Source organism: Bemisia tabaci, chromosome 1, assembly GCF_918797505.1.
Source record: "Bemisia tabaci chromosome 1, PGI_BMITA_v3".
NCBI lineage: Eukaryota > Metazoa > Arthropoda > Insecta > Hemiptera > Aleyrodidae > Bemisia > Bemisia tabaci.
Window position 1 is genome coordinate 42901088 of NC_092793.1, and position 24284 is coordinate 42925371.

Sequence of the window (24284 nt, forward strand, 5' to 3'; positions counted from 1 at the left end):
AATAAAAGAATTGCACTCTTAATGCCTTATCGTCAGTTGAAATTTCGAGGGTCAGAATCAGGCATAAGACAATAGAGCAGCGATCTAGTTGCGTTCCGAGCCGTGGTCTTAAGGTTTGCTTTATCGCCATTTACGGGATTATGGTGTTTACCAATTCGATTTTCCAGGCATCATCGTATCGCGTCCCCAGTGGTGTGTCCTGCTTGGATCGAGCTCGTGACCATGTGAAAAAGTGAATCAAGCCCCTTATACCACGCATAACTTATTTGATTTTTCGTCAGTGATGAACGACTGAAGTTTTGGCAAAGAAGCTCCTCTTTTTTCGCGGACTTATAATCCCCGCGGATCCGGCGGGAGCGGCGCGCATGTCAGCGCGTTCAAACGGCTTACGTTCGGCCGTATGAGGTCCGATTTTGTTGCGGTTTGTTTTCTTGAACTCACAAGGGGGAGGGGAAGAGGGGCTACCGATTGTCCTCCTCAGATCGGGTTCTTTGGCAGGGCGAGTTAGAATAGGGAAGTACAAGAACCCGTATTTTTTTTTTTTTTTTTTTTTTTTTTTTAATGACCAATCTTTTTTGATTTATGAATGTTTAAAGTTGCCGTTTTTCCACGTCAGCGACACGGCCGAGTTGAGCCAACTGTGCGTGCGCCTTTTAATTTGCTGTGAGTAGCATCCTAGCATCTCAGACATGAAAATGGAATGGCGCAATGGCAGTGCGTCCAACTACGGCACCGGTGTGGTGGCTGGTTGCCCAGGGCTCAAATCTCGTCACGGATGATTACTTCTTATAACTGGTCTTGCGGTTTTTCAATCGCGTTATTACAGTAAATTGTAAGTCACCCTTTATAAATTATAATGCTAATTATTTTCTATTTCCCTCTATTATTTTCGTAAAACGATCAATCCACGTCATTGGCAAACAATTTTCATCGGCTCCTCTTCTTTTACCCCTTTCTTTTTTCCTTTGAATGTAGTGCTTTTGAATGTAATTATAGAATTTGAATGAAATATAGAATTTTGAACGAAATATAGAATTTCGAATGAAGTGCTTTTGAATGTAAGTGTATAATTTGCACATACCTTGCAAAAATTATTTTTGGAAATATATAGTCGACCAATAACATGGATTGATCGTTTTACGAAGATGATAAAGAAAAAGAAAAAATAATTAACGCCATAATTTGTAATAGGTGACTTACTTATAATTTGCTGTAATAACGCTATTAAAAAACCACATAATCAGTTATAAGAAGTAACCAGCCATGACGAAGATCGAGCCCTGGATATCCGATACCGAAATCAGATGCATTTCAACTGTGCCAGACTACTCTCATACCTGGGATGCTACTGACAAGAGCATATTAAAAGGCGCGCGCACAGTTGGCTCAACTCGAGCGCGTTGCTGACGTGAAAGAGCAGCAACTTTAAAGAATCATAACTCAAAAGCGGCTGGGTATTGGAGTATGGGAATAAAAAAAAATACGAGTTCTTTTATTTCCCCACTGTAACTCCCTGCCAAATTTGAATCCGATTTCAGGAGGACAATCGGTAGCCTCCCCATGTCAGTAGGTATATCTTAAGGAAGATTTTAAGCCCAAGTTTACTGAAATTGGTCCATTTATATAGATCTCAAAAGGGGGATACTTACTTATTGAATGCCCTCCGTGTTTAAAGTCATGTGAATTTATGGTGTGATTTTATTATTTCAGGGTCTTGATAATTTAAGGTCTGAGGTTTCTGATCCAGATGAACCGCTAATTGATAGTGAATTTGGGTATGGAAGTCAAAGTTTAATCAATTTAATGATAACTGGCCAAGCTGTCAATTATGTGTGGAATAACTATCAAGATATCGGTGGCCTAAGTAAGTTGATACTGCTTTCATCTTAATTGTAAATTAGTTTGCATTTCAGAAATTACAATCCCACTTTAAAGAAGTTCAGATTAAGATAATACCTACTTGCGGATTCAAGATACCCTACTTTTAAGGTCAAGAAAAGTTTTGGTCCATCAATTAGTAGGTAACTAGACCAAGGCCACTAGTGATCTGAATGTTATTTGTTATTTTGTCTCTCAATTCAAAAGATGTGGACCTGTGCCCAATTATGAGGGTCATCCAAAAATTAAGTTTGGGTACCCTTTTCATATCTCTGAAAATAAAATAGATTAATTAAATCGGTAATAACGAGCTTCTTTCTTATATCCTTACCTCCCTATCAATACCAAGATTTTTTCTGAACCAATGGGTGCGGAGAAAATCTTTTCCTAAGTGAAAAACTTCCAGCGAGTTCTGTCCACTGAATCGTGTGCTGATGTGAGATGCACTGCATGCTGTCGCACGTCATTGTTGTCTCTAATATTTTCTTGCCAGGTATCGTCATAAGAAAAGCGCGATCTTCCAACACATTTTCTGAGGATTTATCAGTGATAATGGATGCATTGCGAACTCATGAACAGCTTTATAATGATAAGTGGATCCTTTAATCAGTATCGTGCGTTTCATCATGGAGTTGCCATTGCGCAACGTCGCCGATTGTATTCGTTTTTTCGTCGCAAGCACTGGAACTTGTACGGTAGTCATCAAAAGTTAGTTGCAGTTTATGGTGGTCCGTCTATAAGTTATGTAATGGTTTGTAAATGGCGGAATCAGTTTCTGAATGGGCGTGAACATATGCACGACGGTAAAAGGTCCGGACGTCCCAGTTATTCCATAGGAGAGATGTTGCTGCAATTGATGCTATTACATTGGAAGATTGTTGAAGAGGATCCCCTAGGGTGCATAAAAAAAAAAAATGAAAGTCGGAAATGCTCTGTTCCCCATGCGGCAATCAATGCCACTTGATATAAAAACATTTTTGCCCAAATTTGGGTCAATTTCAACCATTTTAAATGGTGCAAAAGGTCAATTTGTGATAAAATTCTGATATTTAGGTTTAGACCCAGATTTCGTTCAAAAAAGAATTTCAAATCAAATTTTACGCTGAAATCGTGCGTTTTGAGAAAAATGCCAAAGAACTCAAGTTGTAGAGGATGAAATTTTACTTTAGGCAGACGTCTTTGTAAACGATGAAAATCAAATTGAAATAGAAACACTCACCTCGATAGATATTTGTTTGGTCCTCAGAATTTCTGAGGTCTTACAAAGTAGCGGTATAGAAGACTCATTGTTCACTAAAATAAATCGAAAGAAGGTATAACTGAACTGTAGGTAAGTACCGAGGATGCAAATGTCATCAGAACTCCCTCAGTTTCGAGGAGGGGCCCAACTGTTTTGCATAATCCTCCAAAAAGTGTACGGCTGAAAAAGCAGGATTGTGCTATAAAAGTAAGGGATAAGGGCGGTTTGGCCCCGAAAAAATTGCAGAACAAACTTTCCCTATGTAATGGTCATCAGTAGGTCCTCCTGAACTACTTCCTCAAAGTTAAACGTGGTCCTACCCCGGAACACCCCTCAAAGTACCTAAAATTCAAAATGACGGCCGTAATAAGGGGGTCCGGGAAGTCGTTATTTTAAAATGTTCATTAAATCAATGGGTCGTGTGAGATATCATTTTCTACGTCAATTTGGTCGTAAATTTCATAAATGAACTCAACAAGCCCCCCCCCCCCCCCTCAAAGGGGACGCTCCAAATCAAAGATGGCGGCCAAATGGGAAAGGCAGGAGGTTGCATTTTATTAAATATTCACGAAAGGAACAAGGCAAATGAGGGGTCTCCATTCCTTTGTAAAAGTCGTAAACTTCATACAAGGACAATATTTAAATATTCGCGTAAGGAACAAGGAAAATGAGGTGTCTCATTTTCCATAATTAATCTTGGATTTGGGACTCTTCTCTTGACGGGGGGGGAGGTGCTTATTTGCCTTCATGTATTAAGTTTACTTCTAAATTTACAAAGGCGTGGAGACCCCTCACTTGCCCTGTTCCTTTCGTGAATATTTAAAAGATGCAACCTCCAGCCTTTCCCATTTGGCCGCCATCTTTGATTCGGAGCGCCCCCTTTGACCGGGGAGCCTTGTTGAGTTCATTCATGAAATCTACGACCAAAAGTACACAGGAAATGATATTTCACATGACACATTAATTTAATGAACATTTTAAAGTAACGACTTCCCGGACCCCCTTATTACGGCCGTCATTTTGAATTTTAGGTACTTTGAGGGGTGTTCCGGGGTAGGACCATGTTTAACTTTGAGGAAGTATTTCAGGAGGACCTACTGATGACCATTACACTGGGAAAGTTTGCTCTGCAATTTTTTCCGGGCCAAACCGCTCTTATCCCTTACTTTTATAGCACGATCCTGCTTTTCCTTCTTTTTGGAGGATTATGCAAAAAATTTGGACCTTTTCTAGAAACTGGGGGAGTTCTGATGACATTTGTATCCTCAGGATTTGCTTACAGTTCATTTGCACCTTTTTTCAACTTATTTTCGTGAGAGCTGAGAATATAAGAAAGAAGCTCGTATTTACCGATTTGATTTTTGTTAATTCCGGAGGTATGGTAGGGGTAAATTTACTTTTTTAATGATCCTCGTACGCAAGTTTATCCATTGTCTCACAAAATCCCATATTTTTCCTCCAAAAATGTTCTGTTTTATTTTATGTCTCATATATCTTTGTTGCAGAACTAAGGGGCATCAGTAAACAAAGTGAAGTAGGTTTTTTAACTTTACTTGAACATCATAGGTATTGTGAAGTAGGTTCATTTTTGAAAAACCCAATATCACCAGTTTGGATACTAGGGAATGAAACTCATCTTACAGGTAGGCTTTTATTTGATTTTTAAGTATTGCTTCGATTTTCCTTGCTTTGCAATCCATTGCCTTGCCAACAATCGGGTTTTTTTTCTATCTAGATCGGTTTTTAATTTTGTTCTCCAACAGCTTATTTCAAAGTATATGGTCTTAGCACTAAGCTTCGTAAAAAGGACAACAGGCAAACATTGGCAATTAAAGGCCAAAATGCATTTAAAGGGGTAAGTGCAAAACGGGCCATTTCACGCTCGTTTCGGGTACCATTGAAACTTGCCCTACTCATTCATCTAACAATGCCCCATGTTTTCCCAAAGTTTCAAGTCTCCAAAAATATCGGGGGAAGTGGCGGGGGGTCAAAGTTGAAAATCCGCGAACGTTTTGCAAATTTTTTACTCGAAAATTACTACTTATTTCGAAGCACGGTTTAAGCGAGCGTTTCCAGCGTGAAAAGAGCTTTCAGAAAATGTAATATCATAGGGTTTTGTCGACTTAAATTCGAGTTATCACCTCCGAAGCGCCCGAACGCTAAAAAATTACCCGCTTTTTTTTCACGTTCGGGCCGATCCCCAAAATAGCCCATTTTTAAGTTCTTCGAAACACTGATATGTTTTGGTCGCGAGTTATAAGAGCGGAAAGGAGCGAAGGTCGGGAAAATCGGCTATTTTAAACTGCGCACGACGACGGATCAAGAGACATGCGGCAACAATGCGAGGTCGGCAGAGGAGTGTGATTCGCCGAACTGAGCAGGAAAGGACGTTCTCCTTCTAACTCATGCGACGCGCGCAGTTCAAAATAGCCGATTTTCCCGACTTTCGCTCCTTTCCGCGCTTATAACTCGCGAACAAAACATTTCTCGATGATACGGTAAATACATATAGGTGCCATAGAGAGTCAGGAACAACATATCAGTTTTTCAAAGAAATTAAAAATGGGCTATTTTGGGGATCGGCCCGAACGTGAAAAAAAAGCGGGTCATTTTTCAGCGTTCCGGCGCTTCGGAGGCGATAACTCGAGTTTAAGTCGACAAAACCCTATGATATTATACATTTTCTGAAAGCTCTTTTCACGCCTGAAACGCTCGTTTAAACCGCGTTTCGAAATAAGTAGTAATTTTTGAGTAAAAAATTTGCAAAAATTTCGCGGATTTTCAACTTTGACCCCCCGCCACTTCCCCCCAAAATTTATTGGGGACTTGAGACTTTGGGAAAACATGGTGCATTGTTAGATGAATGAGTAGGGCAAGTTTCAATGGTACCCAAAACGAGCGTGAAATGGCCCGTTTTGCACGCACCCCTTTATCAGAGACCAATTAATAGTAGACAAATAGAAAGTTTACGAAAAATCACCTTGACTGTGCTTCTTGAGGGGTAAAAAGATTTGAGGTTTCAGTAATATGATCATTGTACTTCTCTGAAAATTTGAATTTGAGGTGCTGCTGCCCGTATTCGCGGCCTGTGCAGAGAAGCATTTAGCATGGAGTTCTCTCTTAAAATGTAAAATTTCTGTCAGATCTGAATGTGGCTAGGGACAATGCTCACACAACTCATCCGCTCGACGCTCAACCTTGGAAATAAATTGGCCCAAGAATGCTATAAAAACTTAGTGGCACCACTCATACAGGGTAGCCCTAAAGTCCGTACTCCCCTCGTAACTTTTGAACGGTTAGAGATAGAAAAACGAAACTTTAGGAATGTTTCTATCTTAAAGGGGTCCATCTTCTAGGGGGGGGGGGGGGGTCAAAATATTTGTCCCCCCCCTTAGGGGGGACGCGGGGGCCCCCAACTTTTTTTTTCAAATGGTAACCCCTATCTTGTGATACATCATTAGAAAGAGCATAAAAAACTAAGAATTTTGGCGCAAACTGCAAATCAATATCTTAATTTTTGACCGAGTTATGATTTGACCTATTTTCAAAAAATCATATCTCCGGTTCAAATTATCGTAAAGACAAAAATAAGACGGGAAAATTTACCAAATTGTAAGCACTTTCAAGTAAAAATCACAGAAATTACTTCAAACTAATTTTAAGGGGGGTTTCGGACCCCCAAATACGTCATTTTAAAGGTCATACGATATTCTCGCGAAATGAGCCAATTTCCCCTTACTTTTCCTCAACATTATCTTAGTAAGTTCAAAATTAGTTCAACATTGCGTTTTCAAGTCCCCAAATTTCGAACAAAGTTTTAAAAAAAAATGAAATTTAAATGGTTGAATTGAATCACCTAAAATCTCGTTTTTTGAACTTTGCTCAAAATTTAGGGACTTGAAAACGCAATGTTGAACTAATTTTGAACTTACTAAGATAATGTTGAGGAAAAGTAAGGGGAAATTGGCTCATTTCGCGAGAATATCGTATGACCTTTAAAATGACGTATTTGGGGGTCCGAAACCCCCCTTAAAATTAGTTTGAAGTAATTTCTGTGATTTTTACTTGAAAGTGCTTACAATTTGGTAAATTTTCCCGTCTTATTTTTGTCTTTACGATAATGTGACCCGGAGATATGATTTTTTGAAAATAGGTCAAATTTGATCTTTGACCTATCATAACTCGGTCAAAATTTAAGATATTGATTTGCGGTTTGCGCCAAAATTCTTAGTTATTTATGCTCTTTCTAATGACGTATCACAAGATGGGAGTTACCATTTGAAAAAAAAGTTGGGGGCCCCCGCGACCCCCGCGTCTCCCCTGAGGGGAGGACAAAAATTTTGACCCCCCGTAGAAGATGGACCCCTTTAAGATAGAAACATTCCCAAAGTTTCGTTTTTCTATCTCTAACCGTTCAAAAGTTACGATGGGAAGGGGGGGGGGGGGTACGGACTTTTGGGACACCCTGTATAACCTTGTTCCTCTGAAAGCGAACTCCTAAAATTGAATTCTGAAGTTAAATTTCAATAATTTCTTTTGCATATTTTTTTATTATGACAGTTATGCCTTGATGTATGTGGTAATGTTTTGATTAATGTCATCATTGTAACCCTTCCTTTTTACAGTTTTATTCTCTTTTGAAAAAGCTCTAGTCTGTACAGAAACACCAAGCGAAGTTGCTCGAAGAGTGTTCAAAAGCTTTGATCCTGATGGAAATAATTTTATTCAAACTGACTTGTTACAAGATGTCTTAAATATTTTAGATCTTGTTTCTGAGCCTGAATAGTAAGTACTTCATTGAAGTGTTTTTCTTTTCTAAAATTTTAAAACTGAGAAGCTTTAAGCAGCTGTATAGTGCATTTTCAAGATTTTTGTATTTCAGTTAAGGCCATTCAAACAGATACATACTTAAGAAAGTTTACAGAAGCTCTAAAAGTAAATGACACGATAGACCACTGGTCAGTCAGAACTATACCATGGTATGATGTCCAAATGTGTCATGTAGACTTACAGAGTGGGCAAAAAGTGTACCATACTTGTTGATATCTCGAGAACTGTAGTCGATAGTGACATGCAACTTAGACAAAACTTCCTCATATAAAAGTGAGCAAACTTTTTGAGGGGAGTTGTAACATCCGGCGCAACCGGGGAGGGGGGCAAATTCCTAATCTCAAATAATGTAGGAATCTCCGTCGTGGCATACCTCATTTGGACGTATATCTGCCAAACGGAACTATGTGCATTATGACTTGAGCCCTATTAAGCATATATTCTTATGGATCTCAGGGCTCTTGTCTTAATGCACATAGTTCCGTTTGACAGAAATACGTCCATTTGAAAGATTACAACAGAGAAATTTTTGGCGCAAATCAAAGGTTGATAACCATCACCGTTTCAGTATGGCAGCTAGTTAAATTTATCAAATAGTAATACAGTTTGCGCCAAAAATGTTTTTTTTTTTCGATCTTTCAAATGAGGCATCACACGATGAATTCAAAAGTTGCCCCCCGTCCTCTGCCCCCTGGCGGGCAGAGGGTCATGATTCCCCCATCAAAAAATAGTGGCCCACTTTTATTTTCAAGATGTTTTGCCCCATCCGCATGTCCGTGACTGCAACCATTCTCGAGTTATTTTCTAATATCCATACTCTTTGCCCACTCTGTATGTCTCAATTTTAGCCCATCCATTCCAAATTCTGAGAATCCTGATACTGCACTAAGGCTTTGTACAAAAGACACGTACGTAAAACCGAAATCAGTTCTTTTGTTTTGCCAATTTAAATAAATAACTTATTTTAACTTGGCATTTTGTTCTTACCTTTCTTTTTTGTCCGTGTGTCGAGTTTTTCATCCATGAATAATTACGATTTTCAGCATTATGAATCGAATTTTGGTCTTATACGCTAAGGGTGAACTAGGCCTTTGAATTTTCATATAGTTTGAACCCAAAATTTGTCATTTCTGAAAAATACCCTCCTGCCATTCAAAGTTGGCCGCCATCCTGGATTTGGTGCACCCCGTTTGACCAGGGGCTTCTTTTGACACTATCTTTAAAATTTATGATTAAAATGACATGGGAAATAACACCTCACACCACACGAGATGTACATTTTAAATTACCTTGATGCTTGATAATCAAAACACGGCCGTCCTTTTGAATTTTAGGCATTTTAAGGGGTATTCTGCGGTGCGGCTGTAGAAGACATTTTGTATGTTTCCTTTTATTCAGGCCAACCTGATGATGATATTCTTGTAGGAAAAGTCTGTCTCGCAATTTGCTCCAAGTTAGCCCTCTCTCCCGTCTTTCTCCTGGACTGAACGAGAATTGTACCAAATTTCCGGAACAAATCAATACACAATCAATAGATTTGTATACAGGGTGTTTCAGACCACCCGTACCAGGCCTTTTTCTCGGTTGTTTTAGGTCGTACGAAGTCGAGGACCGCGGGGTTGAATAGGGAATTGACCCCAAGGAATCCGAATTTCGTGGTCCCGGAACCCCCCCCCCCCCATCACCCCTTGGGGGGTAAAGGGGGGGTTACGATGCTAATAGTCACGGTTTCCGACCGAATTGCGGATTAATCACATCAGAATTGAAAAGCACGGAAAATTTCACGTGAAATTGATCCCTAAAAATCCATAATCGGCCCATCCAAGGCCCAAAAAAGACCCCCTAAAGAGGGGGACAGTACCCCCCTCCATAATTTCTCTTTGGTCTCAAAATTGACGTAGATTCTCCAGAAAAAGATGGTTTCTCAGGCAATGGACCCCGAGAAATCCAAATTTTATAGTCCTGAAGCTCTTCTAGCCCCCCTTGGGGGGTTAACGGGGAGCCCAATTTTAAAAATCGGGGCTCCTTTCCGAATCGCAAATTGATTGCATCCAAATTGAGGAGCAGAACACTTTTACATCTTAAGTGACCCCCAAGAGTTTTAATTGACCCCCCTGAACGGCAGAAAGTAACCCCTGAGGAAATTTCAAAAATTTCTCAAGATTCCTCTTTGGTCGCAAAATTGACGTCGATTCTCCATAAAAGACGGTTTTCCAGGTAATCGACCCTGAGGACTCTGAATTTCATGGTCCCGAAGCTCCGCTACCCGCCCTTTTGGGCAGAAAACGTCTTTTTCTGGAGAATCGACGTCAATTTTGCGACCAAAGAGGAATCTTGAGAAATTTTTGAAATTTCCTCAGGGGTTACTTTCTGCCGTTCAGGCGGGTCAATTAAAACTCTTAGGGGTCACTTAAGATGTAAAAGTGTTCTGCTTCTCAATTTGCGATTCGGAAAGGAGCCCCGATTTTTAAAATTGGGCCCTCCGTTTATCCCCCAAGGAGGGCTAGAGGAGCTACGGGACCATAAAATTTGGATTTCTCGGGGTCGATTGCCTGAGAAACCATCTTTTTCTGGAGAATCTACGTCAATTTTGAGACCAAAGAGAAATTATGGAGGGGGGTACTGTTCCCCTCTTTAGGGGGTCTTTTTTGGGCCTTGGGTGGGCCGATTATGGATTTTTAGGGATCAATTTCACGTGAAATTTTCCGTGCTTTTCAATTCTGATGTGATTAATCCGCAATTCGGTCGGAAACCGTGACTGTTAGCATCGTAACCCCCCCTTTACCCCCCAAGGGGCGATGGGGGGGGGGGGGGTTCCGGGACCACGAAATTCGGATTCCTTGGGGTCAATTCCCTATTCAACCCCGCGGTCCTCGACTTCGTACGACCTAAAACAACCGAGAAAAAGGCCTGGTACGGGTGGTCTGAAACACCCTGTATTGTAAGACTGTTTGAAAAATGCTCTACCAAGTTCCAGGTAGAATTTTCTGGTAAAATTTCTTCTGTCTTTTTGGGACCATATAGACCCTGTTTCTGTGAAGAGGCAGTTTGCGCAAATGTTCGCAAGGTTTAGTGCTAGATTTACTGGACTATTGGAACTCTGTACTTTAACACAAATCTCCCAAAAACATTACCTGAGGACTAAAAGTTTTGAAAAGTTATGATTAATAACATTTGGGTTTTGCGTACAAAATAATCTCGTTTCCAATCAATTTGCAAAGTTATATTTTTGCATCCACCATAGTTTTTGTGAGAGTGAGAGTATAAAGCGAGTAATCACGTATTTAAAGTATCTCTAACTGTAATTACTACAGCTCAAATAGCATGCCTTGCCAAATCTATCAAAATTATTAGATAGGTAAAGTATTTTTATTATTAGAGTTGGGTCTTACAAATTGATTTATCAAACAATTTAATGCTTAAAGTAATTTCTTTTTAATACGTCCTAATATTTTTCTTTCAACAGTGTTGATATAATGAGGAAAAAATTGGACTCGGAAAATCTCGGCATCATTCTGCTGTCTTCTTTTATGGATGAATTTTTCTCTGAGGAAACAAACTCAACTCCTGACACATTCACATTATTTCATTACAATGGTCTTCCTCGTTCGTGTCCAAATAATAAGGTAACCGCCCATACGAATTTCTTTCTTTGTAACATTTTTTTCTGTTTTTGTTTCTCACTTAACTTTGCTTTTAAGATAAGTGCTATAGCCTTACATCTGGCTCCTTTATTTGACACCAAAAAAAAATAAAAATAAAATAAAATAAAATGACCTGCCTACAAGAATTAGTCTATCAAACTTTGTATGTGGATCTATCAACCGACAGAGATAGATATATCTGAACTTAGACTTTTTCTATTTTTTCTAATGAAAGGCTGTTCCAAGTGTTTTGCATTGGTCCACCATAATAGCCAACAGGAAGATGCTTGCAAGTTTCGGAATGTATGGCTCTGCAGATGAGTTCTTCACCAAGAAAATTAGCCTTTGCCGAGCACACAATGACCTAGATGCACTGAGAACGCAGGAGGAAACGTGTTGTATGGATTACCACCAGATTTTAGGATTTATTAATTCGAAAAGTAGCAAAAGACAAAAAAGGTGAACTGTTTGATTGTCAGGCTAGATTCTGTGATCGTATGTCCTACATTAAAGATTGGTCGTCATGCAAACAAATTGGAGCGAACGCTTTCAGAAAGTGGCTCAGATCCTCCGTGATTAATTGAGCTGCAAATTTGAATACTTCTGAGCGGAAGTTGTTGAGTAATGGCAAAAATGCTGCGGGAAGGATACTGTTCAGCCGAATGCAGATGCTGCGTTGAAGGTAATGAAAGGGTTGAGCTTAAGATGATGTATCAACAGAAATGAACGAAATAAGTATTTTCATTTAAGTTTACATACTTAATATATCTTCAACTTACTACTGTAAGCTTTTTCTTTCTTTACAAAGTGCTTCCTTCTAGCTTTGATTCACGAATGTCAACATTCTTCCTGTTTGACCAGAATCGTTTTGCTGCAATCTTCAGGAGAAAAAGTTACATAAGAGCTTCCAACTGTAGCCTTAATTTCATCTATTGAACTAAGTCACCTTTCTTGTGAAGCTTTTTTCAGTTCTGGGAAAAGCCAGAAATCACAAGACGTAAGATCTGGACTGTAGAGGAGTGATTTTATAAATTTGTGCGCAAGGAATTCATGTGTGCAAAGGGGCATTGTCGTAATGAAGGATCCAAGTCCCTTCATCTCGGGCCGGTTTTCACTAATATATGTTTGAAAATTAACCAACATCCTCTCTATTCTAGTAAAGTCATTTTTAAGACGCTCAATAGACAGAGTGAGGAAGGGGACTAAGATGGTCGCCGGGCTGGAGTTCAAAGTTTGTACGTGGGGAAATTCCAAAGACATTGAATAGAGCATCTTTGCAGTTAAAACAAGCAAAAAAACATCTGTTTACTCAACTTGTTATTGAATGAACGTCGTCTGTTGCTCAGTCTTTGACGAAAAGTGCTCAACAAGGAATAGTTCAAACAGGGATCTTGCAAAAGTGCAGCTGGCTGTTTTTTTTTTTTTCGGCTGTCATGGCAGACCGATGCAAAACTTCCGGGACAACTTTTGTATTTTGAATTTGAGATATTTAGCGACATGCTTGACAACTTTCGTATTTTGAACTTGAGATATTCAGCAAAATGCTTGTGTCATACTTTCAAAAGTTGTTTTAGTGGCTCCTTTTTACTAAAATGGCGCATATTAACCTTTTTTCATGAAATTTGGATTCATTTCGTCAGAAAAGTTGTTCATGACTAAGTTATTAATCCTTACTACAAAATGAATGTGAGTGATGCAATTATCCCAAGTAGACTTATCTTGATATTGCATTTCAAGAGAGGTGTTTCGAACATTTAAGTTGTAAAAGAAATGAGTGACAAGAGGGCAGTAAAAATGACGAAAAAGACGAAGTTGTTGACTTCTTGGTATCTGTTTATTTAGCCACGGCTCATTTAGCCACGTGGCGAACTGCAACAAAAATTGTTGCAAATTGCCACAAACTCTGGGTGCTGTGTGGCTAAATGAAACAAGAAAAAATAGTGTGGCTAAATGCAACAAAAATTGTTGCAGTTAGCCACAGTCTTTGGAATGGCCTACCAAATTCAGCAAAAAAAAAAGTAAAAATTGTTATTCATCCTCCCATTCTTATTTCACTGCAGTGTAAGTGATTTTATTGAAGATCTCGAATAAGTATAAACAACCATTCGTATGTATTGAAAACAATTGTTTTTTAAAATAATTTTACCATCCTCCACTAGTGACCAATGCAATACTGATTCTACTTTACGCTGAAATACATGAAAATCTACTAATAGGAAAATATCCGAAGGAATTATTGACTACATGCATCCAGCTCTCCTTCCTTAGATTAGGTCATTAGGTAAGGTTAGGTTAGGTTAGGTTAGGTTAGGTCAAGTTCGTTTCGATTAGGCCCGGTAACGCTGCAATGCAGATACCTGGTTTTATCCTTTGGCCATGTGGCTAACTGCAACATAATTTGTTGCACTTCGCCACGTTTGCCACACTAATTTTTCTTGTTTCGTTTAGCCACATAGCACCTAAAATCTGTGGCAAGATGCAACATTTTTTGTTGCATTTTGCCACGTGGCTAAATGAAAAGTAATCGACTTCTTAACTTAAGGGGAAAGTGGTCTCGGTTGAATCAGCTGATTTTTCAATGTTGTAGATTTTAAACTATGGATTTAAAGTGTTAAAAGATTCTTTTCTTTTTTCTCAACCTTTTTTTACGCTTGAAGCGGCATGACACAGAAACACTTTGGAATTGATTTTTCTAAACTTTAGTCAGCTGTAGAAGATTATTAGGAAAGGGCGCTTAGTAGTGTCTGCTCCCTCCATTCATTTGCCTAAAAGAAACCCCTACAGATAAAAATTTTCAAGTTGATGCTTAATGGGAAATTTTAAACCCCCAGAAAGAGGGTAAAATGTCGATTATGAGAAAACGTTCGTCGACATTTCTAAATCATAGGTCATGACCCTCAACATGTTAAAAAATTGACCAATTCTAGCAGGAACACTTTTTTGTATGTCAAGAACTTCGTCCTTCATATTCATTTTACCCAAAGACATAAAGATGGAGCGCTAGAAGAAAAAGATTATGCAAATTCATGCAAACTATCATACTGGCCAGAGGATTGGTGGCGAAATCGAGACAAGTTTGAAATTCCAATGTAGGGTGGGAACTGGATAAAATTGCGGAAACAAAGTATTCTAGGTTGATTTTTGCCCATATTAACTTACCCACCTATATTTTTTTAACTTTAGGTTATTTTTGGTCCGTCATTGACCGATTAATCTCATTTGTGTGCAAAAATCAAGGGTACAAGTTCAAATCAAATTTCTATTTGTTGCCATGGATTCCCACGTGCTTATTTACACACTCACACAAAGGCATAGCACCAGATCTGCATCACTTCTCCCCTGTGCTCTTACCATTGCTTCGTCTTTAGGTCTTCGATTTTACCACACTCTTGCCGTTTATGCCATTTACAACAACCAAAATGTCTGTAACGCCTCAGTTGAAAGAGAACATTACGCTATGCCTATTTGTCAATGAATGCATCACTTATGTCCAATTAGAAACTGAATTATCACCTCAGGAGAACCAGAGCTGCATTTCTCGTAACCAAATTCCCCAGCTCATTTGACCAAACTTCACGGGTCTTTGGAATTGAATTTCCCAGATTGGAATCTTTAGAACCAAATATTCTGGATCTGCGGAATCAGAACCAGCTTTGGTTACAAAATTTCTTCAGGTTTGCAGCCTTGAGACATTGCACCATATTTCCAAGACAGTGCAATTAAAAAAGAAAATAAGACTGCCTTTAATACAATGTTCTTGTATAGGTAACAGTAATTGACGGAAAATTTAATTGACCCTTTTCTGTACAAGTCTCTGTAATTTCACGCCTTCATTCTTTTCTTCTCCCCTTAATTTCCAGCTGTCACTCTGTTGGCAGAATTAGAGAAAACCGGTGTCAAATCCTGCCTGCTCGACGCCCCCGGTAGGGTTTAAAGTATAATCAAGTGTTAAGTATTGAAAACTAAGAATCAATATTTTTCACTCCAAACCGGTTGTCTTGCCGCAAGTTCTTGCCCTAAGGCTGCATGGGTGTTACCTATACTGAAGCCAATGTGCATTCACATTCATGTCAAGTCTTTCTCAAGATGAGTATGAAATTACGTACATTCACATCACTCTGATGTCTCTGTGAAAGCTACATCACACCCAACCCACTATGATTAACTTTCACCATTTTTTATGAAGGTCATAATAAAATGACGTTTTTAAATGAAACTGTCATCATCAAGGATGTATTGTGCTGTTATGATGCTCGGTTTTCAAATGTTACCTTTATGTATATGCTTTCAATACTTTGCATATTCTTGTTTCAGGTTGTGTACCAAGAAGGAAAAGCTGTCCTCTTAGAGTGCAGCGTTCGCAGCGTTTGTGAGAGCAATCCCATGCTTACATGTTTACAGACGCGTTGGCCTAATATAGAAATTCTGTGGGTGAATGGCACCACACCCTCCTTAAATTAAAAACAAAAGGACTTCAATTCACATCAAAATCATACTGCTTTCTGCTCATTATGAACACTGATGGGCGAAAATGTTTCTCTAATTGTCTGTCATGTTTACAATGTGAGGTTTTCATTTCAAAGTCAATGTGTATTCCATTTTTAGAAGTGTTTATTTCTGTTACTGCACATTCAAAGTAAAAAAATGTTCTTTTTCTCATAGTCATGATTTTCATCTCAGTAAAGACACGCAAAACCAATCATTGAAATTGATCCTTAAGGAATTATGAAATCACCTATTTTTGGTATTTCAAGAAATTGTGTTTTTTCTTTACCCACATTATTACTATAGGAATTAATGCAAAGGAAACTAAAATCACTCTACAGTTGTTTTGTTTGTCAATTATTATTAATTGATACATTCCATAAATTTATGAAAATAATTTCTGTGTACATTTTTTCTCTAAACTATGATTCAACTTTTTAATGTCGTAGGTAGTTGTAATTATTCTTCATATTTAACTTCATAGAAAATTTAGGCCTTTAATGTTCACCAACTCAAATGTCATAGGGACTCGTAGACAATGGTTTTAGTCAATCATTTTGACTCCAAAGTGATGATCAAAGTAGGGTCCAAATAGGGATTTAAGCACATCCATTGCCAGGTGCCGCCAAAAAAATCTAATTATAGGATAGTACCTACTATTTGGCTGGTCAAACTATTGAGTATGCGCAGAATGCACAGAAAGGTGTGATGCAGTGGAAGGGGTGGAGGACACGCTCAGCGTCAGAGCTGCAAGAAGCGGAAACTTCCCAATCTTCCCCGGTTCTTTTCGAATTTCAAAGTTGTCCCAGTTTTGCGACGATACCATCAAGTATTGAGAGACATGGCTTAATTTTTACTTGCGAGCGCCCCATCCCACATAGCACAGAATATTGATATAATACTACAATAGTACTGACACGTCAGTAGTGTTAGTATTTATAAAATGCTGATGTATCCTGATTTAATATTATATCAAGACTATGCCAGTATTTATTAGTTACTGATTTGGAGCTGTCAAAATATTGTTACAGTATTGGCCGAAAAGGTTGATTTCATATGGAAATCAGGGTTATGACAAGGTCATCAGAACACTGCAGGACACCGACAATATGTATGCGTTACTACCTTAACAATGACACGTCTGTACACTCAGCGCACTCTGTCAAGTAGATATGAAAGTTCAGACGATGACCGTCATTTTCATAGTACTACACATGTATTACATTTGAAACATGAATTACACAAGTATACAAGTATTGAATATTATAAACCACTTACTTGATGTCCTGCGACGTTTAGTAGCGTAAAATACCCGGACGCCCTCAGGTGGATTTGAACCCGAACCGCGGAATTCCTAGCCCAGTATTCTGCCATTGAGCCACAAGGAGCTGATGGTGTTCCGGGTTAAAATCACGCCTGTTAAGGCTGTTATAGCATGCATAGCATCAGTGCGCGGCTCGACTTTCATCATAACTTTGATTAACACCGTGTTTTCTTAGGCTTCTTTTTCTTAAAATTCCTATATTTTTTCTCATTTTTTCGTGTTAATTTCTTTTCGTGTTATTTTTTTTTTACCTCGTCAGCATTGACTCAATACTGTTGTTTGATATATTGAAGGTATCAGTGTTATATTCATGCTGACGCGGTATACCTTTTAACCGACAATCTTAATATCATACTGCATTAGTGTTGATGATATCATGTCAACATCCAACAATATGTATCAGTATTGACATAAGATTCTGTGCTATGTGGGATCTCGATGTCTTTGGTTTTGTTCAGTTCTTCTAAGACTAGAGCGTGGCAACTGGCGATGCCGTATGCATGGGGTCCCTATCACCTAGCTTTCCTCAGAATATGTATGTATAAAATTTATTTCATAAAAACCAGGAGGTTCGGACATCCGTAAATTTGTTACGACTAGAGTACCTATATAGACAGAGTGTGACCATTCCTATCTTTTTAGTAGGCACAGGAAAATTATGCTGCTTTTTGATTTGTCTACGAGTACTATGCTATCGTGGTCAGAGACCTAGATATTAAATTTTTCTCGCTTGATCAGATCATCGTTCAACACCTCACTGTGCTGGAGTTTGAGTTCACGTTCGCAATGAAGAATTCTAACGGAGTAGGCACGGAATGAAGGGTCCGTTTTCGATGGCGAACAATTCGCGGGGAGGTCCCTGTCGGGTTCGCTACTCTAAACAGTGTTCTGTGAACACATTGTGAACCAAATCGGATTGAAATTTGGAACTTGAACTAATAAGTAGTCGACTCAAATAGTTAGCGTTCAAATAACTGATACCAAAGATCTGACCACTATCTGCTATCAAATCAACTTCATAGCGTTAAGAGTTCCTCTATGCCGTGGGGCCGTCAATGCCTCATCTGCACTGGTCGTCCCTAGTCTCTTACCCTACCTTCCGCTGCCAGCAGCCCAGCCAAACCTGCTCTTTTCCTAGTGCGTGGCACATTAGGGTGTATCATCTTTATACCTGCAGACATTTTTATGAGGATTTTTTTCGCTCCCATCCCCTCAACTCGTTCCATTTGCCTTAAAAATGACTCATTGCCAGTAAAAAAATTAGCTTGATTGGAACTTTTTAAACTTTGCCTCCTGGGGGGTACATAGTTGCTTACACCCAAATTAATGGTTCACATAGAGAGAAATTAAATAAGCACCGCCTAAAAAATAATTTTCGTCTAATTGATTTCTGTTTCTTAGGTGTTTCGCCTGTACTTTTTAGCGTAAGATACACAAATGATAGCCATTTTTTGCCACAGCATCAGAATGTTTCGAATAATTGAAATCCTCTAAAGTATCGTTTTCTAATGAAAATTAAAGTTTCTCAAAACCTTCTGTGTAATCGAAAAGAAGCGAAATAATATGTAAATAAAAAACCATAAAAACATCAATAGCATGAAAATATTACATCGGTAGCTGAAGGCGAAACTACGTATCTGCATTACTGTGTTTCAAAATCTCTGCTCCTATTTAATTTTTTGAAGTGAAATCAGTCAACTATATAGTTTGAAATTTCTAGAGAATATGCTGCATATAGAGAAGAGAAATCAAGGCAGTTTTCGAGACATTAAGTTGATTAGTTTTCCAATGAAAGATGAAGTACCTATGTAACAAGAGGTCTGCAACGTCGCAAACGGAGATGCGTGGTTTCGCACTTTGGCCATCGATACGGCTCAAAACAGTATCCTCCTTCCTTTGATGATACATTTTCTTCCAAAAGACAGTCACATCACTGGTACAAGAGAAAAAAGATTGTAGAGGAAGAATAAAGATATGAGAAAATAAACGTAAATCAAAATGTTAAGATGAACAGTTATTTTTTATGCATCATACTAATTGAGTTACTTAACAGTTCAACATTTTTGGCACATAGTAGACTGTTTGAAATTTTTGAAGATATTTCCATGTTCAGAGACAGTCTGCATAATTAACTATCCTTGACTCTCTTGTTTCGTCCAAAAATGTTCGTATTCGTCAATCTACTTTACGTTTACGACCCTTTCAGCCACACCATTGAGCACCTTTATTTTTCTGACCTTTTTAAGTAAGTCTTGACATAGCTCTCATTTTGGGGCCAAGTCTCCGGGTCACATCCTAGTAAATCGTCTTAGAGTCCTATTCGTCCTATTTGTTGGGAAAAAAGGTTCAAGCCTCCTGAAATAAATTCGTGCATCCCCTTTCCTTGAATCTCATTGACGTCATGTATTCTTAGACGCTCAAGACTTTCGTGTAGTGGGTTTTCTTTATCTAGAGCTTTAACTTATTTTTAATTTTGCCTCAGGGGAAATCCTATCGTCAAAAAACGCAAGGGATGCATGTTCACTTTTTAATAACCATAGGTATGAGGCCTTATTCGTAAAAACAGCAGATGTTGCATTTTTAAGTTTTGAGAAAGTTGCGTTCAAAGTTTTCAGAGCTGTGTCCGTCTTGACATCTGCCCTGGAATAAAAGGCTTCCTGATCAAGAGTGGCGGTAGCCACCCCCGGTCGAGGAAAATGACGTCCTACTAAAGTCCCGATAACAAACGGGTGGCCGACACTCTTAGTCACAGGCAACTCCCTTAATCTGAAAATTGATTCGATTTAGAATGGAATTCAGAGCAAACGGCGGCACGGATTCCAACGATCTTGGTGTCTATGGACGCAGCTAAGTTAGCCGGATGGCGTTTAAGGGTTTCATTAAGATCCATCGAGTTTTCAAAAAGTTATAAGCACTTAATGACCCAAAACAAGGAAAATTTTACTTTTTACTTTGCCGGGAAATTTGAATTTCAAGAATCCAGGGTCCTGAGAAAGTCACTCAAACTCCGCGATAACGGTAAACCTTAGACCCATAAAAGTGGGTACCTAAAGAATCACCATGTTACCGTGTCCACGGGTTTTTACAGTTTTTTAACATTCCTGGTGTTCTAAAAGAGAAATTACGGAAAATACGACTAAACTGCCCGTCATGACCATCTTTAACAACAGATTTCTCGCTTACCCGGCCGCAGATCGTAATGGAGCCTATATAAAGGGCACTCCGTGAAGATGTGAGGATTTCATTTTGCCACATAAAAAAGCGCTTTATCTCACGGATAATCCAGCATCCGCTTACATCCTTCAAAATTTTAGCTATAATTTTTGAATTTAGAAAAAAGCCAGTATTATAATGGTTCAACGCCATTGGTTCATTCTGTTCAGGTTCGTCCGAGTTTCGGGAACGAAATTCCTGTCGTCGTTATCAACCTCCATCTACTGTATTTATTTGTGAATAATGAAAATGAACAGATTTAATTTAAAAGTTCAATTCATTTTAGATCCTAACTAATATTACACACTTCTATTATTACGCCCACTTTGATCCCGATACACTACTCCATTGGTTTCTTAAAAATCTCAAGTGATTTCTGGTCGGTCGTTACCAACCTCTTTAACTAGTTGTGAATAGATTTACCTAATTTGTATAAGAGTTTAATTCTTTGTAGATGCTAACCACTATATGTACGTACTCTTATTATTACGTCTCACGTGTTCTACTGGAGCCCGATATACCTTAATTTCTCTTAAAATGTTCAAGTGATATCTTTATTTTATTGAACGATATGTGACAAAATTTTAAGTGAGGTTATGTCGTCATGTTTATGTCAGTACCTGACCGAAGCGATCGATGTAATTCCGGTAAATTACGTCCAAGAAATTACACCGAAATTGTGCCAAACTCTCCAAAGAAAGCAGCATTTACATCACAGAATGTATTCTCACTACTAAAGTCTAAAAATTACTGGAATATGAGCCTCGGTCTTCACATGCGACTGTCACTGAACTTCGACCAAAATTTATTCGCTCTATATCTTGCCATCAACCTATGTGCTCTGGAGTGATTATGCTTCTCTGAAGTGTATGTTATTTACATTAAGAACATGTTTCCTTCATGATTTATCTTGGAATCCTCCTATCTCTTCTACCGTTCTTGTTACGCGCGGCTTGCGTACCTGAGTATGTGAGGCACAATTCCATCCCTTTTCGGAACAGTTCAATCATAGGTCAACTGAATGTCACATAATCAAAGGTCTTTGACTGTGAGCATTTGCTCAAATTGGTTTCTTCTGAGTCTCTTTGATTTTGCGTCAGGAGTTGTTAGAAACATCATTTTGCCCAACTTTAGTAACAAGGTCTTTAATGAAAGGTATGTACTCGTATTATTCTCATAATTTCATAAGTTGATGATGAAAACACAATGAAGGCTTCATTTTCTTGCATCGATTACCGTGTGAAATGGGTGCGTCCATTCTTCCTCCGTACAAAAGCGACTTTCCGAGCAGTCCAAATACCGAATTACACCCCCAGTTCCTACCTAGTTCCATTGGAATAAGTGCGATTGTGTCAATCAAGGCTGAATACAATTATATTAACAATTATCTTTTTATCCAGCCAGAAGTATGTCTTCATGATCCTTACTTTGTCTATGAGCCTTGCCTGATCGCATCAGCCCCAGTAAGTGAGAGGATATACCCACCTAAATCGGAATGGAAAGCTTTGTTTAAATCGCCGCCCCTCTTTCTTGCTGCTTATGTGAGGGGATAATCTCCACCCTGTTAATGGATATTTAATCTCAGTTCTCTGTTTTAAATGAGGACCAGTTTGCTAGAGGGAGCCTCTGTGTCATTCACGTATTGAGTGTTTGTTTACATCAAGTCATAAGGTTATGTTTGCACCCACTTATTGCTATTTATACTTATTACTAGATGTGTTACTGAAGTATTATTCCATTTTGACCTAGCGAGTGCTTTCTAAGCTCAGCTCCCAGCATGTAATTACTCCAGTGAAACAGTGCACGTAAAATATCAGGTGTTCGGAGTTCAGTATTGACCTACCTAGTTTCTGCACCGCTAATCTTCCAAGGCTGAATGTGATTAGATCAATTGGTATCATTTATGAGAAGAAATTGAAAGCTCGCATATCACCTTCCATATATTAACTAAATGCTCTTATCAAGAGATTGCCGTTTCGGTTGATGTCTGTCAGTGAACCTTAAAAACTCAAGGAAACTAAGAGGTAAATTTTGCAATATTTTACCCAAAAAATGCCTGTATTACGACCAAATACTTTCTTCGTGGCTATTGCATTTTTTAAAATAACCTAAGGCACTACCTAGGTGGGCAAGTATATGATTTGACAAATTTTATGGTGAAGCGATATTATTCGAAATTAATCCAAGAGAAAGACAAGCTATTTCATTGCATGCGCAGGTATTTTTTTGCAATGGCCGATACTTAATAAGGTCAGTGAGAAATTCTCTTAATAGGTATTCATTGTCAGAACCTGCAGCCTGATTGTCGAAATTGTGTGTTTCTCGGGTAGACATAGATGACATAGGTCAAAAGGCGGTACGTGATTGGTCGGCGCTATGTCTTGTCGCTGTTTTGTCGTGCCTCTGATGGGTGGAACCCTAGACAAGCTAAAGGCATCTCTTAAGTTTCTGACAGTATGTTGTCCATTCCACCAGACAAAGGCACGATAAAGCAGCGATAAGACATATTTGATCAATAACGCTCCACCTTTTAACCAATGTCATCTGTGTCTACCTTTCAAACACAAACTTTCAACAATCAGGCTGCTGGCACCCTCAAGTTAGGAAGATCATTTTATGCGATAAGTATGCCTGTTGCCAAATTTTCAATGAGAAATTAAGTATTCAGGGGAAATGAAAATATTTCTCATTTCATTGCAATCATCGACAATTTTTCTTTTACAATGCTCCTTAGAGTATGGTGTACCTAGAGTCTGTAGGAACAAAGTTTGGATGTTCGGATGCTCTAAAGAATAATAATCCCAAAAGTCATGAAAATACCTAGCTGGTTTAAAGTTACGCCACACCAAATAGACTCATTTTGGTAAAATTTGTGCTCTACTACTTCATTCACTGGTTGTTTCATGAATAATTCATCATTCCATACAGAGTACCTATGATTTATAAGGCAACGCTCTCATGAATTTCCATTATCATCTGATAGGTTGCTGAGTGATCAAATTCAGTACTTATCGAAAAACTTGCTGCTAGCATTAATACAAACATAGGTGCGCTTAAGAGGGATGATGTGCGTAGTTGAAACAAATGAGCAAAATTATTTTATCACTTGGAATAAGCTAGCAGTGTAATGCCTATGACAATAAGTTATACTCTTTTTCCATTAATTTTCTCACGCAGGTAAATGAAAACTCGATAGCTATTTAACCCCTCCCCCTCCCCTGTCACCCTTTTCCTGTGAGCCTTTCCAATAGGTACTGATACATTTGACTACCTTAGGTAGCCCCACTACTTTCAACTACCTATTTCCAGACTGATCACAAAGTCAGTGGGTGCTATTAAAATTTCCGCTGAATGTGTTAGTGCTTTAGCAGATGTTGTTTACTTTCCATTCATTCAGGATTTTCAAATAGCCAATAGTACCTACTTAATATTTTATGGCCACACCTTTCTCCATTCAAAAACGAGCTGATATAAACTACAAAAACCCTCAAAAACATTTTCGGGCAAAAAATCCGGTCGAGGAAATTGACGTGTTACATCTTATTAACCAAAAAAATTCCCTTTCACCCCTCCAAGGAGGTTGATAAAACCAAGTAAGTAACTATGAGATGGCAAAAAGCTCTCTTTTAAATTCTCAGGGTCCATCAAGGCCACATATGTCCAAAAACTT

General features: G+C 38.6%; 1 protein-coding gene across 2 annotated transcripts in view; it reads left to right on the top strand.

The window, feature by feature from the left end:
* The window catches only part of LOC109039519 (ubiquitin carboxyl-terminal hydrolase MINDY-3 homolog), a 111824-nt gene extending 95571 nt beyond the window's left edge, over window positions 1-16253 (top strand). For both annotated transcript variants that reach the window (XM_072301149.1, XM_072301150.1), the window contains exons 5-9: window positions 1711-1864; window positions 4624-4761; window positions 7744-7903; window positions 11415-11574; window positions 15907-16253. In XM_072301149.1, the coding sequence (XP_072157250.1) occupies window positions 1711-1864; window positions 4624-4761; window positions 7744-7903; window positions 11415-11574; window positions 15907-16053 (759 nt within the window). In that variant the 3' untranslated portion in view covers window positions 16054-16253. The remainder of the gene's footprint in view (window positions 1-1710; window positions 1865-4623; window positions 4762-7743; window positions 7904-11414; window positions 11575-15906) is intronic.
* Window positions 16254-24284: the final 8031 nt, after the last annotated feature.